Raw genomic sequence first — 18,532 nt, 5'->3', positions numbered from 1 at the left:
TAAATTGTTACTACTCTTAACCATGTACTGAATGCAGCTTCAGTTTTTGATGCATTCAAAATATCTTTTTGATATTGTATCTTTCATAATGTTTGTACTGTTAATAACTTATTGGTCTCTTTTTTTTAAGGCCATAGTTGACATGTTAAAAAACTATGCTTAAAATTTATTTTGTGCTACCATAAATAAAAATCTGATTTTGGCAGATTTTATTTTCTCTTATTTGTAGGCCTGTGCGAATATCGATTTTTAGTTTGAATCTAATACAAATACAAAATTTTTCGCAAATACTAATATTGATTTTAAATAGTAAGAATCATTGTTAGAATCCCACAAAAAAAAAATTTTTTTTCCTCACATCATGTAACAACTTCAGGAAAATTAGACAAATAATATAAAGTGAAAGGTTGGTTAGATTAAGTCAGCTACAACAATTATATGGAAAATGATTGTTTAATGTTTTTAATTATGCAGCTAACCTGTCTGAACCTAACCTATACCTACTTAAATAATCTAAACTAACCTAACCATGTAACCAACAAACCTTTCAATTTCAGTTCCTATTTATGTACTTTCCAGAACCTGCTACTTTACATGTTTATCCAAAAAAATTTTCACAAACAGCAAAATACCGTAAAATCCAATGCAATCCATTTCATAAAGAAATTAACAATTTTCTTAATGCTGTATTCCCAAATAAAATGATGTAATATTTACATATTTAAACCCTAGTTATTCATGTGTTTTCGTTGTTAATGCAGTGAAGTAAATTGTTTTTGGTTCTGGAATATTATAAACAATTTCTATTAATTTCACCTGTAATCTTAAATTATTATTTAAATGTTTTTAATATATATTTTTGAGCTGCCTTTCTTCATAGACACATACAGCATGTGTAATATTGATTGTAACTTTGTAACTATTGATTTATACGCCATTGTAACATTTTTTTTTTACTTCTTTTAATGGCAGTGTTTTGTGGTGTTGTAGTCCATGATTGTTGAAGTTTATTTATTCATTTATTCTTATTTTTTCACATTTGGTGCGTGTGATCACGATATTTGGAGTGATGAAATGAATACAAATAATATTTGGTTATTCAAGTTTGAAATGACAAATATGACTCTTTTTATTTGTTCGCTAAATTTTTCTGTTACTGATTAGTGAGTCAGTAGTGAAATAAACTTTTAATACTTGTTGCATGTTTAAAACTTTGCTGTTTGTTCATGTTTTTTATTATGAAATCCCATCGAAACATCAAAAAACGGTGTTTATATTGCACAGATGACAACCTCAATAGTGAACGTTGGTATATGATGAATTTATGAGGTATGTTATGTCAAATATTTGTAAGGAAACAAATATTCGTTATTTCAAAGTATTACTGTTTAAGGTTGAATCGAACAAAAATAGTTTATTATTATTCATATTTGTATTAGAAAATTCGCACAGGCCAACTTATTTGCTTTGTGAATATTCACACACCCTTACCAGAAATGTAATGGTTCCGTTGTGTTCGGCACATGCCCAGATATCACTATGCTCAAAGTGAGCTTCTCAGGCAGTTGGCATAGGATTCTGAAAGTAGTCCCTAAGCAGGGATTCTGAATATGTTCTAAGCAGTACACTTTTTATGTATGTAGTTTGCTTTTACTCATATAGGTATTTTTGGTTGGTATAGGAAATGGTATGTGAAGCGACAGGGTGCTGTGTTCTCTTTGGCTGCAGGGAAGTTCCTATCACCGAAGCACACCCCAGAGAACAGCGTCAGCGAACGCAAGCCTGGCAGCGTGCTCCTTGTGGCCGGTGAGGAGTACGCAGTCGTGGGGTGAGTTCTGTGCCCGCTCCTGCATTGTTCTCTGCAGCTGTTCAGGTCCCACAGACAGGAAGAACTCAGGGAGTTGGAAAGGTGTCATAAAAACCTGGAAAACACAGAAAAATAACAATATCTCGGTAACAAAACAGTATCTGTAATTTTTTATACACTATATTAGTCATAATTAGTAATGAGTCGATCCCGTATCTCAGTTCTCGGTTGCGCCAGTTCCCGGAAATTTAACCAGCAACGAGAACCGTAAATATAATCCCGGTACCATCAGTTCTATGGAAAGCTTAACAGCCAAAAAATTCAGCGGTGAAAATACTTGACATGTTAAACCTTGAGAATCACCCTCGGGATGTTGCCCTCGACATTTTGAACCAAGTTCTATAATACTGACCCCTACAACAACATTTTTGCATCGTTTTACACCAGATGCTGGGACTGTTTTCATTACTACTGATTCCTTTCCTCATTACAATAGAATAGTGTCTCGATTGACCTAAATAATGTGGAAGGCATAAAACCTCGGATAAGAAAGATCTCAGATAACACGGATACCATGAGAAAATCGTCTTGGTTTTCAGTTGGCTCAGAGGTAACATGTTTTTCCAGCTTCTCTTCAAAGTAGATTTTTTTCGTGTCACTCTATGATATGCACAAGCATTAAATGGCATATTTGAGTTTAATTTCCTTTTAGCTTTCAACAACAGTTACATAATTACCTAGGTCCTCAAGCACATGCCGGAACAAGCACTTCACTGTGTAGTGGTGGATGTCGACGTGCGTGGCGCAGGACGGTGCTGCTGCTGCTGCGCATGGTGGCGGAGTACTGCGAGTGTGCGGGCGACCTGCCGGCCTCGGCGCCCACCCTGGCCCGCCAGCTGGGCGAGCTGCTGCAGCTGTTCAACTCCCGCTGCTGCCAGCTGGTGCTGGGAGCCGGCGCCCTGCAGCTCGCCGGCCTCAAGACCATCACCAGCACCAACCTGGCGCTCGCGTCCCGCGCCCTGCAGTTGCTGCTGTGGCTGCTGCCGCCCCTGCGGCGCCACTTCCGAGGTCTGTCTCTGCCAAGCACCGGATAAGTTATACGTTGTGGTTACTATTTATTGCACTTCAGTCATTTTCCTCTAGCTTTCTTTCACCCATTTTAATGTGCTCTAGGCTTGTGTTTTTCACTCAACTCACCGGTCGGAACTGAACTTCCACTGAGGCCGACGTTGCCGGTTTTATACCCTTGGCCACCTTTCTAGAATGACTGGCGTGGTTGTAACGTGTCGCCTCATCTCAGGCTGACCCAACGCTCAAAGCATCCAGAATAGGGGCGCATTGTGGTCGCTGAGGGATAGATAACAGCACCGTGGAAGGAGGGCACAGGGCAGGGGAGGGGGCAAGGCTGGGTTGCCGTAATTCCCGTAGGTATGCGCGTGACATCAGTGGCCGTGCAGAGCCTCCAGCCTGCTCAGGTGCACATAGTGTCCCTGTCTCCCATGTTCGTAACACTGCCTCCTCCTTAAACCTGTTTGACCCGAAATGTAACAAACACATCTTTTCTAGCATAGTCTCTTAATAGGTCCAAATGTACTATTTTCATTCGTCACCTCTTTCCTCTCTGGATGCGGTAGACCACATCATTTAGCCGTTTCAACAATTCACAGTTGTACAGCTACATAAAATCGCTTTCCTGTTAACCAGTTTATTTAGCCTTCATGGCATGTCTCGTCTTTATTTGATTTGTCACTAATCTGAGGTTCTTACGAGCTTGATCGTGTAAGAGTGCCATACACACCTCCAGACGATTGACATAGTCAGTGGTGCTGGTCAACTCTTGACGAGGATGGCTGAACTTTATGTCACAGGGCAGCCTCAACTCCTGTCCAAACACAATACGTGCAGGTATCTTCCGTGAAGTCATGGATGGCAGACCTGTATGCCATTAGGAACAACTGGATGTGTTGATCCCAATCCTGTTGATGCTCGGCCACAACCTTGGTAAGGTGTTCCTCGGAGATCTGCTGAACCTTTCCACCATGCCATCGGACAAGATGTAGGGCTGTAGTCTTGGTTTTATTTATTCCCAACAACCGACACACCTCCTGAAATATAATTGACTTAATATTGCGGCCTTGTTCTGAGTGAGTTCCTTTGGTACCCCAAATCTCCAAATAAGTTGATGACTAGTGCATTCGCAATAGTAGTGGCTTCTTGTTTAGGAAGATCATAAGCCTCTAGCCACTTACTGAAGTAATCCATTACTACCAGAATATACTGTACTATACAAATAATACAGTTTTCTTAAATTTTCCACTTGCTATTTCGGCGACTCATCCCACGGTGTCCCGCGAAGTGACGATCTCGAAGTCCCGCGATGCAACAGGCCTGAAGTCCCACGGTGCCTTGGGTCGCTCTGTCCCTCGAAGTACCGCTTTCCGCCGTCTCTGGAACTCTTCACTCGCTGCAACAGCCCGTTGTCTCTCGCCGCGGAGAAAAACTGCATTCACCGCTCAGCTGCGCCGAAAGTTCTGGGAGATCATCTTTGTTTACCGCCGAAAATGTCCGTCTTGCTCTCAGGGTCGTGTCCAAATTCAAGCCCCACGTTGGGCGCCAATTGTAACGGTTCGTTACTTACAAAATAAAAAGATTTAAAACGTTGATTGTAGTTTTTGTTTTATTCTTTCCAATTAGGATGCACCGAAAAACCCAGAACACTTTCAATGTTTCATTCACTCGTTTCACACATATATCTGCCCGTCGAAAAACTGCTGGTAGCTCGCTTGATGAGATTTAATAATAAAATAATAACGTCGATTAAGTCCTTCGGTAATGTTTCACTGCAAGTACACGAAGATGGTGCGACCTCTAACAGGGCCGCACCCAGCGAAAACGAATCTCGCCCCGAGCCAAAACGCCTACGAAGGTGGCCGTAATTTCTAATTATACCCGAAAACAAAATATACAAAAAATTAGGTTGATTTAATAATAGGCCTGGCTCCGACCACCAACGTGAAATTATCTCTTCGTAAATTACATTATAATTTAGCGAGAAGCCATCGAACGCGACCTACTCGTCCAGCGTTCGACAGACGACTGGTGAAATCCTGCCACTGTCTCCTCCACGCAGGGAGTAGACGTCACATGACCTCACCGACCAATCACACGCACTCTTCATTCACGCTACAGATACAAGCCAATCACAGAACAAGTTACACTACATGAAAAAACCTTTTACACACAGAACTCTGGGCTTCCCCTGATCAGTCTCTTTTCAATTTCACCTCGAAATCAGGGACTCCCATTCTCGTTCTCTCTCCCACACCGTGAGAGAGCAGTTATCACTCAATTCCCATACAGGGGGGAAATTACCGTCTTTATCTCGGTTGGCGGGGAAGCACTGTTTCTTTCTCACTTACACTTACAGACCTCTCATGCCTCTCTTTCTAACCATCACACAAGCCCAGACACAGTCTTGTGATTTATAATTATATTACAACACGTTAATAAAATTTAAGAACAATAATTATAATACGAATTACTTTACAAAATTAAACTTATTGAGAAAAAACCTGAAAAAGTAGGCCTAAACAGGTAAAAATCTAGTACAACGGCTCATTTGTGAATAATTACATAAAAAATAGTAGTGATTAAAAATGTCTAATAAAATACAAAATACCTTCTTAAAACACAGCAAGTGAAAAATATCAACCCTAAAATATATAACAAACAGTAAAATATCATTAGAAAGACTTTTTAAGAAATATTTACATTCATGAAAATAGTTTAAAAGAAAAATTATTTAATTAGGAGGGCAGGGTTTTGCAACATTACAAAATGTAGAAATTTCACTACAGCTAGGAGTTCTCTTTTTCGACACAATAGTTGTGTTCAGACTTAGACAAAACTTTGCTCTTATATGCTATTACTCATTAATAGGGACCTGAAAAATTCGCGATCGCGATAAACCCGAAAAATAACACGAATTTCTTTATTTAACAGTAGAAACGCGATTTTTAATGTTTTGAGTCAATAACGCGAATTTGTTGTAAACAAATAACAATTCACGATTCATTTAACGAATTTACGAGCTGGCGATATTTCCTATTGAATACATCGATATTTATCGTTTTCTTTGATATACGTGTTCTGTAAGTCGCTGTATCTAAATAAGTTCGACTAATCGATTTTGAGTAAAACATCCACACCTCGACGCGAAACGATCGCCATTTCAGATTTCACTTCTTGGGTTTTGACGTGATTGTCGCATACGAGTGATTTATCTAAAGTTTCATGCCGTTATTATAAGTATAAAGATGCCAAAACTTCCAGTCAGTGTACGGCAACGAGCCGACGAATTCAAAAGTGCCGGTGTTTATGCGTCACATGCGTCAACGCTTATGTGTAAATACTGCAACTGCAGAGTGGTATTTGAGAGGAAAGATTCCGTTTTAAAACACACAAAAAGTGAAAAACATGTCAACTCTAAAAGAAAATACACGAATGGTTCTTCTGAAAGGAAAATCCAGACGTCTGTTGTCGAGAATTTCGGAAGTGTAAATCAACGTAAAATCGACATTGAACACATGGCAATGAAAACGACAGAGGCATTCGCCAAGGCAAATTTACCGCTGGAAAAATTAGAAGTCCCACATTTAAAGTCATGGTTAAATGAGTTCGTTGAAGGTAGGATTTTTCCCCGTTGCATTCTGAGTTAAGCTCTTCTGTTTTTATTAATTCTTGGTCATTAAATATCGTATTGTTAGATCCTACAGTGCATAGGCCTAACCATGTCGGAGAGTCGGTAAAACTCGCTGTTTTAATAAAAATAATGCCAATGTCCATACACATTGATAAGCTGAAGGCATAATTTTTTTTTTCTTTCACGAGGCTGGGTATAACTCAACTCATTCCCCACCCTCCTCCGTTTCTTTTTTTGGATTTTGCAATGTGTGAAAACACCACCTCGATCTGTTCACAACTTACCTGCAATATTAAAAGTGTTTCCTAAAATTATTTCGGCGAATTACTCACCAAATATTTATTATATTTGTGATACACACGTGTTTAGTAAAGTAATATAATGTAACTTAAGCCTACCGTATATACTCGTGTATAGCGCGCCCTTTTTTCCCCTCAAGTAAAGGAAAAAAATAAGGATGCGCGCTATACACGGGAAAAAAAAATTTTTGGGGGGGGGGGGGGGGGGGGGAGTGGAAGTCGTTAACTGCCGGGTGACGGGTGATGTTTCTGGCCAGCCCCCACACATACGCACAAGCAACAAGGCCTCTGTTTCACACACACACACACACACACACACACACACACGCGCGCGCGCACACGCGCGCGCGCAAGCTCGCACATCATGGTCTCTTGTTTATTTTTAGACCTCCCCCCTTTACAGAAAGCCAGCTCAGAAGCTAGTAAAAAGAGAGAGAGAGAAAGAGAGAATGTTGTCACCAGTTCCCCCCCCCCCCCCCCCCCCCGGCAACTTCTTCGCTTCCTCCATTCCTCACCGGTGAGACATCAAGTTCTCCGCGCCAGCAGCAACGTAGCGCGGCACGCCTCCCTCCCTTCCTTCCTTCCACGTACCAGTTGTGACGATATAGCGCTTCATTATCTTCCGTTTAGACAGCAGAGTTTATGTATTTTCCTGACGCATCACCACACATCAATTTAAATAATCAGGTACCACAAAATGTTAGTAAAATTTATTTATGGGGGAAAAAAAAATTTCAATTTTTTTTTTCTTTGGAATTAGTTGCAAAAATCGTGGTGTGCGCTATACACGAGGGCGCGCTATACACGAGTAAATACGGTATTTAGTAAAAATATGGTGGCAAGTTGGTAACTTGTAGGCCTACTTTATTTAGTATTTTTACTGCTTCGAAGTAGACAAAACTCAAATACAAAAATATGACATCGCAATTTCTTTACAAAAAGTGTGTGAATTAATTTCCTTGATGTTAATAGGCCACTCTACTGTGGTATTAGAGTAAATAGGCCCAACTTACTTTTTCTGTAGCATTTTAGGTTATGTTACTTTTTTTTACCCCACAAACATTGACACTAACTTATTTGGTTTCTTTGAATGCAGAATGAATGTAAAAATAAATCCTAATGCAATAAAATGATTTAGCATCGTAGGTCTAGGCCTACCCTTTTACTAGCCTTTCCATTTTTAAAGTGCTCTATGACAAAATTCCTTTAGTGAAATTTCTTGTATTCAGTAAGTATTACTTTGTTAAATGATGATTTAAATTTGTTATTTTCTATGCAATTGTGTGTTATCAGCATATGTATTCAAAAGTAAAAATACTTAACACTTGTTTAATCAAATAATCAGACATACTTCAGAATACTTAGAATACTTCATTTGAAACATCCACGATGTCAAATTAAAAATAAATTTTAAATAAAATAACCTCGCTTTTATATCACGAATTTTGGGGAAAATAACACCACTTTTGAGAAAAAATAACCCCACTTTTTTCAGGTCTCTACTCATTAATTTCCATCTTAAACCTGGGAAAGCACAGCACCCATCCCATCTTTGCTTGCATTTGTGTCAAGGATATACTCTCCATACTGATGGGGGTAGGCAAGGATAGGACTAGTACACTGGGATTCCATGAAGTTTTGAAAGGCAGTTTCACATGCTGAAGTCCATAGAAACTGTCTCTTGTCTTCAGTCAGCTGATGCAGTGGTTTTGTGACTGCTAAGAACCCAGGCACAAACTACCTATAGGAAATGCAGAGACCCAAGAAACTCCTTACATCATGCTTATTCTTAGGTTAAGGCCACTCTTTAACAGACCGGATCTTGTCAGGACCTGTATATGCAATACAATATGTCACAGGAATGTTACCTCGTGCTGGAAAAAGAAGCTTTTCTTATTACTTAACTTTAGTTGCGCATGGCAAACAAAGCCTGTTGAACACATCCTGGAAGATTTCACAAATGTTCTTTTACTGTATTTCCCATCACGATAATGTCATCCAGGTACACTAAGCATGTTTTCCAAGTCAAGCCTTGCAGCACAAGTTTCATTGGTCTCTCAAATTGGCAGGAGCATTACATACCTGAATGGTAGCCCAGTTAACTGTAACAGCCCACTCCCTGTTGAGAAAGCAGTCATCTCATTATCTTCAAGGCACAGCTCCACTTGTCAGTAACCCCCAAGGGTTCGCTAATGGTTCTGTTACACAGCCCCTCCATCATACGTGCAATCAACTTCTCTGCTTCTTCCTGGTTTGCTACAGGCAGCTGCCATGGTGCTTGTCGAAATGGTTCCGCATCACCTGTGTTGATGCGATGGTAGACAAGGCTTGTTCTCCTAAGGTCAGTTCCCCTTAAAGAAAATACATTTTGGTTGCTTACAAGAAAAGCAGTAACTTCTTATATTTCTTCATCTGTGAGATTACTTTGGGATTGCCGTAATGACTGTTCTAGATTTTGATTCAGTGGCTGCTCTGTATGGCTAATAGGGGAAGAAGACTCACACCAGACTACCCATGAGACTGGTTTTCAGCTAGCTATTGGGTCTCCCCATTTCAGAACCCTTGTTCGCGAATCAAGGTTGGCTATCCTGACTGATACATCCTCGCCAACCTTTGCAATGCAGGAGCTTCTCCAATCCTAATGTCATATCTGGCTCAATCAGGTAGATCATGTTTCCCCTAGAGTCTCCCATTATTCTAGCTGCTATTTTGTGCTCTTGGTTTGCTGGAATTGAAACAGATTTGCTAACCACTACTTGCATTACAGGAACTTCCAATTGGTCGGGGTAAACAAAGGTACCTCTTCCCCTCTTATACTCAGTACCTTTCCTTCCATATCAATAATGAATCCATATTGATTCATTATGTGTTCATCCCTAGAATTACCTCATCAGTGACATCAACTAGAACTGTCTGTGACAATGTTCAATTTCCAAATCCAGCTGTCCATGCACAGGTGAAGTGTCTCCGGTGACTGTTGTGAGTCTATATGGGATATGTGTTCTCTTCAGCTTTTTTTTTTATTTTTTATTTTTTATTTTTTTTTATAATAATGTCTTTTCAGACTGTGTCAACAGTAAGTAAACACTTGTCCACCATTTATCCATCCACTAAGCAACAAACTGTCATGGCCTCTACGAAGTAAGGGTACAGGCAAAACTTCCATTTCCTGTAGAGCTGGCCCCCTCACACCAGCTACTGCTCGTTTCCCTGTTGTTCTTCCTGTTTCTCTGCCTGCGTGTTGGGCAGTCCCACTGGATGTGTCTAAGTTCTTGGCAGACGGTCCTCCTGCTCTTCTGATCTGGGTACCTGGAGTGTCATTTAGTAGCTGCTTCAATGCCCTGATATTGTCCCCTTCATTAGCAATATTTCTCGCATTTCCTCCATGGTAGGGCTCTAGTCCAGCTCTCCTAATCCTGATGCTTCTGTTTCATGGGCACTGCGTGCTGCTTCGATTTCCAGGGCATGGACCAAAGCATCGCAGCTCTTCTTGTGTCGGGCCAAACAAAGAGTTTGCTGACTCTCCGCATCTCTGAGTCCGCCTATAAAAGCACTAGTGGCTAACTGCTGGCGGAACTCTGTTGGTTCTTCTGGGTAGGCGAGGTGCACGAGTCACTCAATGTCAGCTTCAAATTCCTGGAATGTTTCCGAGGATCGCTGTTGATGTGTCTTGATGGCCATTCTATATACTTCGCCCATGTGTCGGTCACCATACCTCAGGTCAAGAGCTTCTACTAGTGCAGCATAGTCCTTCTGCTGCAGAACTGGTATGGTCTGAAGTAGCTCAAGCGGGGATCCTCGCAGGGCCAATACGAGTGCCGTAGCCTTGTCTTCCTCATCCCAGTTATTCACTTCACCAACTGCCTCGAACTGTTGCCTGTAGACAGCCCACGACGATTCGCCATCAAAGGTGGGTGGCTTGAATTTTGGGTGGCTAGTTGCATTACCTTCCACCTACACTTCCACAGAAAACTCCATTGGGTAGCAGCTGTAGCTTCCTTGATCATTTGTGGCAGTCTTCAGTTACATCTGCAACACGCTGTTTGGTGATATGTTCTAGCTGAGCTAGCTGTTGTGACATCAGTTCTTCATGTTCGGCTTGATTCTGCTTTAAACTCTGAATTTTTTTAAGTTCTTTTGCCGCCATCTTTCTTGTCCTTATGCACTATCGGGCTATCACTATCACCACTTTTCTATGAATTACACTATAATTTCACCTATGAACTAACCTAGACTTCTACTCAAAGCTAACTCTTACTCTTTACTACAATTACACTCAAAACTAACTACAGTTTGTAAAACTAATTTCTATCATAAAAATCAAAGTTCTAATTTTTTTATTTTATGATATACGTAATTTTTATTTTCAATTCATTGTAAATTAATCCTGTTTTCTTTAATTAGGTCTATACCTCTCCTGACACCAAAATGTTAAGAGTGGGGAAAATGAGTTCATAAGGATAGCCCAATTAATGTTGTACAGTTTTATTTAATATTAATATTTACATTACTAATTAAATCACCACACTTATTTTCTGTTCATTTATCATTAAATATCTGTCAAGTCCGCAGTTCGCACTCCTCACTGGAGCTAGGCTCAACAGTGGTTCGCCCCTTACCTTACACCTGTACATACATACATACATTCTCACGCCACTTGATCACACAGGTGCGATCCCATCGCTCAGTGTCGCGCCGCTTGCGAAGCGTCCTCCTCATTGTGCTCACATTTCTCTCAACTTGCCGGTCGGAACTGAACTCCCGCAGAGGCTAGCGTCGCCACTTTTATACCCGTGGCCTTATTACTGGAATGGATTGTAGTGGTTGTGATGTGTCGCATCATCCCGGGCCGACCCTAGACTCAAAGCATTTAGAATAGCGGTGCATTATTCTCGCCACTTCATGCAGTGGCCTCAGCAAGCTCGCGGAATTCCCAGGCCGCCAAGGGACGGACGACAGCGCCCGCCATGGAAGTTGGCCGGGGGGGTGGGGGGGGGGGGGATCGGCAAGGCCTGGTCGCTGTAATCTCTGTAGGTATGCACGCATGACGTCTGGCCGTGCTGGGTGCTGGGTCACCAGGCAGCTCAGGCACCCAGCGATTGTCACGTCCCTGCCTCCCATGTTCCTAACAATATTAATTAAACTTCCCTTGTGTAATTTACTACTGTCATTGCGATAAGGCATTCTCCTCTTCAATGTTACGTCAGTGTAATTTATTTAATACCAAATGTTTTTATTTATTAAACGTAGGGATAAACTTAATTTCATGAGAACATAACATATGCAGAATGTACTGTATTTACTCGCATAATGTCCGCAGTAATTTGGCTACATTTTTGACAAAAAAATGGGGTGCGGACATTATGAGGGGAAGTCCGGAAAAAAAATTTTTCCTCAAAATGTTACGTTTTGTGTAGAGTAAAAAAATTGTTCTCTCATAATTAGTTTACTAGCAGAGCGCTGGTGACTGGCGACCCTCCGCAGCGGACGTGAGAAATGTGACAGGTGTCGAGATAATTGGGTGCCGGCGATTAGTGGAAGACGCCACTCTTTTTTTTTTCTTCTCTCACTCGCGTGTGCGCTCTTACGTTCAGATGCCGCAGCCAGCCTGCACAAAATAAACGCTTTGCGTGAAAAGATATTTTTTTAATCTTTCGTTGAGATGGCCACTGACGGCACGGGGCAGATGTCTAATGTCTGCATTAGCCAGCCCCGGCGAGCCTCCCTCCCTGTCTCTTGCCCACTGTATGTATAAAAAAACTGTGCGCATGTACCCCCACCACTTCTCCGCTACCTCCCCTACTTTGTGACGTAGTGTGAGTTGACGTATACTGGCTTGTGCTATATATAGCCCATCCCCTTGCAACTCGCGTGACGGTGCAGGCAGCTGCGTAGTAGAGTGCGAGTTTCTGAGTCCGGACGGTTTCACCACGCTACAAACCCTCTCAGCGACCGCTCCGGAGAAATGAACAACTCAAGGTCAAAGCATTGTTGACAGTGTCGGTCATTTTCCATCCTGTTACTGTGCCTTTCAGGGGTGGCCAAGGTTGCTTTGTCTGGTGCGAACTTTATGCGGATTTTAAAAAATTCCATTTCAAGTATGTATTTAAAAAGAAATGTGCGGACATTATGCGATGGCGGACATTATGCGATTAAATACGGTATGTAAAATAAATGCCAAAACTTTTAGTGTGAATGCCGGTAATGTAGAGAAAGATAAATATTAATGTTGTAGCACATGGTAGTTATTAAATCTCTTAAAAAATTTAGTGTTTAATCTTCGAAAATTTTAGCTCTAAATGATGAACAAAGAAATTAAATTTTCCCTCTACATAAACGTAAAAATAAAAGTGCTATTTTCCTATTAATTTTCAGAACAATACTGCACCAGCTTTGTTTACTTAGGATATAGAAAACGTGTAGTCAAGACATCTGGTTCCAACGTGACAGCTAGGTCATTACAGAGATGTACCCGGTTTTCTAATGGAGAACCTTGGGGCAAAAAATCAAGATCTATTAACAGAATTTGAACCAAGGCCCTCCCGATAGCATTTCTCTGTATAGCTCTCATTTTTTTGTATGAGTATTAGGTTTGAATTTTTAATGTTTTTTTATCATTTTTTCTTTGTTAATTTAATTATTTTTATTGTTTGCACAATCTAGTATTATATTTTTAAACTATATTACAAAAACAAACATTTTTATTACAAAATATACATAATTTTTTATAGTTTACTACATAGATATATATTACTCTTTTTGACTGATATAATTATACAGTTGTATTTCCCGTTTGTATGTTTATTATTACCTTGGATTTGTAGAAGTCTGGACAAAATTATGTTATCTGTTCTTTCGGCACGCGGAAGTTTTGACTGAGTTCATTTTTCAGCATGACTTGTGCGGCAGGCCGAAAATAAGACTCTGTTGACTCTCTCTCTCTCTCTTTCTCTTTCTCTCTTTCTCTCTCTTTCTCTCTCTTTCTCTCTCTCTCTCTCTCTCTCTTTCTCTCTCTCTCTTTCTCTCTCTATTCCTCTCTCTATTCCTCTCTCTCTTTCTATCTCTCTTTCTCTCTCTCTCTCTCTCTCTCTCTCCACTTAAGATTGTAGTGTATCTTTATGAATCATCATGTTGAACCCTGGATTGTTCAGCTACCACTCTACCAGTATTGACCTTCCCAGCAATAGACCACACGTCAGAGTTAATGAGACTTTAACGATATATTTCGTCAGTGACCATCAATTTGTGACAGTTCTCAGAACATAAACTTTATTCTTTATGCACTACTATTCAAGAGGCGTTATTGATAGTTGTATTTCAACTATAGACTTTGATGGGAACTAGAATATTGTGTCTACGAGTGAAATATAAACTTTTTTTCAAGGCACAAAGTCATTCAAGAGGTGCCTGTCCTACAACTGAGCTGATGGTAACTACACTAATCAGAAGAGAGATGTCTTGTGCAGTGTGACTGAAGGTGCAGCTAACATCGTAGTTGACTTCGCAAGCACTAGTTTGTGGTAGCATCGGACTTGGACATCCTTTTATATAGTTACAAACTTGGGTTCCATTTTTCCAAGATATCACTAAAGAGTAGTAATTTACAGGTATTTACAGTGTAAACTCACAGTACGTACCATTTATTAAGTTTTAAGAATAAAATGTTATTCTTGTTAGGTGTAGCATAAAAATAACCTTATATTCTCTACAGTTTCAGCTACATGTTAATGAAAGCTTTCCCATCACATTTAATTTATGCTTTTTTCTACAATGTTATACACACTATCTTGCTTGCTGTAGTCCAAGAGGTTCCTGAACAGATAGAATTTCTCTTTCTATATGCTCATTGACTTAACTAGCTGGAAACATTTATCTCTTATGTGTCCAGATGTTTCTTTTGGAAGGATTGAAGAGAAACAATGATATATATTTGATTGGTCTAACATTAGTAACTTTGTAGGTACACCGTACAATTTTGAATGCTACATCCAAAAGATAGCATGTGTCACTTTGCCAAGTGTTTTATGTACACAAATCAGTGTATTTTGCTAATTGTTTTAAATTTGTTATCATGCTACATTGCATATCAGTAGACATAACTATAGCTATAATAAATGTTTGATTTCTCAAGTTTGATATTATTTCAATGCTAGGTTTAGTTCAACATCAGATAGTTTGGTGTACCAGTATTAGCTCTAAATGTTAGAATGGTGACCGGGAAATCAATTTCTATTATCAGTCTTTCCGATCATAACATATTGTATAAGTTTTTATAAACTAATATCTGTCAAAGAGTTTGACACCATTGTGAGGTACTTGTAGACTTTCACTAATTTTGGCATCTACAAGTGTGGTGTTACAGTAAAAATTTTGGCACCCAACGTAAGGCACATAGAAATAAATTAAGGGTTTGTATGTCAATCGAGCAGCAAAAAAAAATTGTGTATTTAAACACAAATTAAACTGGTATAAAAAGAATAGAATGAATAAAACGTGTTAGTTCGCATAGTATATGGAAGATATTTTCTTTGAGGCAACAGAAAAAATTATAGACAACATTGCAGGAAAGAAAGAGAAGGTTAATATGGCAAACAAGGAGAATGAAGCAAATAAATACTTGGAGGGACGGACAGAGGAGGAAATAGTAATAGAAGTAGGTTCAGAAACACTGCCACTCAGACAGGAGTTAATTACATTAACGAAAAGTCCATCACGAAGCATGAAACAGATGCTACAATTCATGAGTGGACAGTAGGAGAAACATGAACGGGAGAAAGAAAGCGAAAGAAGGAAACGCGAACAAGAGAAGTGTGAACAGGAGAATCAGGAACTATTGGTGAACTGTATGCAAATTTTAAATTCCTCAATAGAGAAGCTTGTGTTTGACACTGAACAATTAACATTAAGATTAGATTGGACTGAACCGGAAACATGGTATAAGTTTGCGATTGTACATGACAGAATGAATACCTTAGAAAATCAAATAGATATTAATTTTAACAGCCAAGACCAAAAGTTTTGTGAAACAAATACCTAAAAGACTTGGTAGTCACATCGAACAGGTTTAAGGAAGTGGCAGTGTCACTGTGGCTGGAGTGGCATGCTGGCCACGCTCATTCCTGGGAAAACTCCACTGCGACTCAGGTAATTTTCATCTCTCCCCCTTTCCCAGCACCTTTCCTGATAGTCTTGTTACTTACCTTACTGTCTCATTTGGTGCATCGGCATAACTAACACGCCGTTGTTCTGGCTACTTCATGATTTGGTACTTCGAAAGGGTGCAAGACCATTCCAGGAGGGACTGAGAGGAATAAACATGGCGATGCCAAGGTAGCCTCCAAGGTAGCGAAGTGAAGACGGTGAGCAAACGCGGAGGACGAGCATTGGGCTTCATGTGCAGAGACTGGTGTGTCAGGGACCGTGCTGTGTGTGACAGACGGGTGAGAGGTGCGAGGCAGTGTGTTGGGACAGAGGTGGGAGGTAAGAGAAGAGCAGCAGGGAGAATCACTGTCGAGCCAAACCCCAGTGGGGAGAGTAAACTCAAACTGTGGACTAAATGAAAGAGTGAGTAATTTGTGAACAGGCATTTTAAGTGTTGTAGTTTAATTAGTAGTGTTAATTGTAGTTAATGTGTGAAACTGTATTTTATTAATTGGTTATCTTTTTCGAACCTATTTCCCACCTGATACAGTATTAACAGGGTTTGTGTTAATAACGTACATTCTCCCACTGTCAGCTCTGGTATATGCGAGCAGGAGATAGTCGGAGTCGCTGGTGCTGGGCGCAGGTCTGGTGGACGCTCAGCAGCAGGCAGGCGGCCGCGGCGTGGGCTTCCTCGACACTGTGGAGAAGGACGTGCAGAGCCACATCCAGGAGATAGAGGGCAAGGTGCTGACGATAATCTGCAGCCTGGTGGCCGGCCAGTTGGCGCAGTGGGACGCCCGGCCGCCCGTGCCTTCCCAGGCCTTCCGCAACATATCCAGGTGCTCGCTCGTTAGGCTTCTGCCAGTATCATCTCAAATATCATTACATATAATCAAAATTAAACATGCAATCAATTCTTTTTTTTTTCTCACTCTCCACGAAAAATTGAAGCAAAATAGAGTACAATTTTTAGAGAGATAAATATCTATGGAATGATAGTAGAGGTTTGTAAAATGAAAGAAGATAAAAAACCTGGCAATTAATTTCCTTAAACTAGTAAACATTGTAAGTTTGAAAATTGTTTTGTTGATCCTTAAATAAATAAGAGTTTAAAAAAACTAAAAAACACGCTTTTATAGAAAATCCAACTAAAAAATAGAAAATAAATTTTAATAAATTTAATTTAAAAATAGTGTAAAATAAAAAAATGTATTTTATTTTAAAAAAAACATGGGGTGCATGGTGTCAATAGTTATAATTATTTTACTGACAGATATGAGTAGAAGGATTATAATTTTGATAATATTTTAAAAAGCACCCCACACTTTTTTTTTAAATAAAATACATTTTTTTTTTATTTTACACTATTTTTAAATTAAATTTATTAAAATTTATTTTATATTTTTTAGTTGGATTTTCTATAAAAGCGTGTTTTTTAGTTTTTTTAAACTCTTATTTATTTTTTACTTTATAGTTTTGTTTATTTATAAAAGCGTGTTTTTTTTTTAATTTTTTTAAACTGTTATTTGTTCTAATCTATTAATTCCGTGATAACTATAAGTAACTGTAATTATTTTACAAATTATTAATGTGTACAGCTGTATTGATAGTAAATCTCGATTTTAGAAGCCATTCAAAAATTTTAACGTTATCAATATATACAGTGAGACTTAATGGTATAAGGTTATTGACGAACAAGTGATATCGACCAGTCTTACATACTGTACGAAATTAATGCTGTGAAGCAGGAAAGGATGGGAGTTACGGATTAATTATTACGTGAAGCATTCCACATTTACGTAACAGGAATTTTGGGAAGGATAAGGATTGAGAAAGGATGAGGAAAGGACCTGCTCAATGAGAGTGTATACAATATGTGAGAAAACTTCGGATAGACCGGACTGGGATTCGAACCCAGAGCCTTCCAATGACATATCGGCTGCTCTACTATCGTGCGCTCGATGTACGATAAATATAATACAAAGCGCCCCACGCTTTTTTCAAAATAATACTAGTATTTTTCATTCATTATTGTTTTAAGCTTATTTAAAAAATTATTTCCTCAATTTCTTCCAGGTAAAAATCCTTAAACTGTAAGTTTTGCTCTCTATCCAAATATGTTTTTGATATATCATCTGTCAAACTTAACCATATTTTCCGTGTTTGATGTCTTTTATTTAATGAGTTACTGACCTTGGCATAGTTTGGAGTATTTGTAACTGCTTGGTGTAGATTTGCAGGGTGGTGTTAGAGTGGAATTTCAAAAATCTGCCCATAAGGTGGAGCTATTGAGGTTATGCATATGGTGTTTGATTTCCCATCTGCTGTTGGTTTCACAGCAAAATCAAACTTCAATTTTTCCATGTTTCGTGAAATATTTGCAGAAAATGTTTTATAATAATGTTTCACTCTTGGTTAATTGGTAAAATGAAACAAAGACGTAATTGTGTTTCTCTATTTAACGAAATAAACAACATTTAAAGCCCTTATTTCAGGTTTTTTTCTTCATATTTTTACAAATATAGATAATATTCTCTTCAAGAAAGTATATTGTTCACAATAATCATAACCCACTCTCAC

The 18,532-nt window shown here is 39.3% G+C and overlaps 1 protein-coding gene across 1 annotated transcript in view; it reads left to right on the top strand.

Moving 5' to 3' along the window:
* Positions 1–18,532, top strand: part of LOC134531164 (vacuolar protein sorting-associated protein 54) — a 183,988-nt gene that overhangs the window by 147,690 nt on the left and 17,766 nt on the right. The window contains exons 17-19 of the mRNA XM_063366788.1: positions 1,729–1,828; positions 2,616–2,875; positions 16,596–16,791. Coding sequence (XP_063222858.1) covers positions 1,729–1,828; positions 2,616–2,875; positions 16,596–16,791 — 556 coding nt within the window. The remainder of the gene's footprint in view (positions 1–1,728; positions 1,829–2,615; positions 2,876–16,595; positions 16,792–18,532) is intronic.

The sequence above is a fragment of the Bacillus rossius genome, chromosome 3 (assembly GCF_032445375.1).
Source record: "Bacillus rossius redtenbacheri isolate Brsri chromosome 3, Brsri_v3, whole genome shotgun sequence".
Lineage (NCBI taxonomy): Eukaryota > Metazoa > Arthropoda > Insecta > Phasmatodea > Bacillidae > Bacillus > Bacillus rossius.
This window is presented reverse-complemented; position numbering and strand designations above follow the sequence as displayed.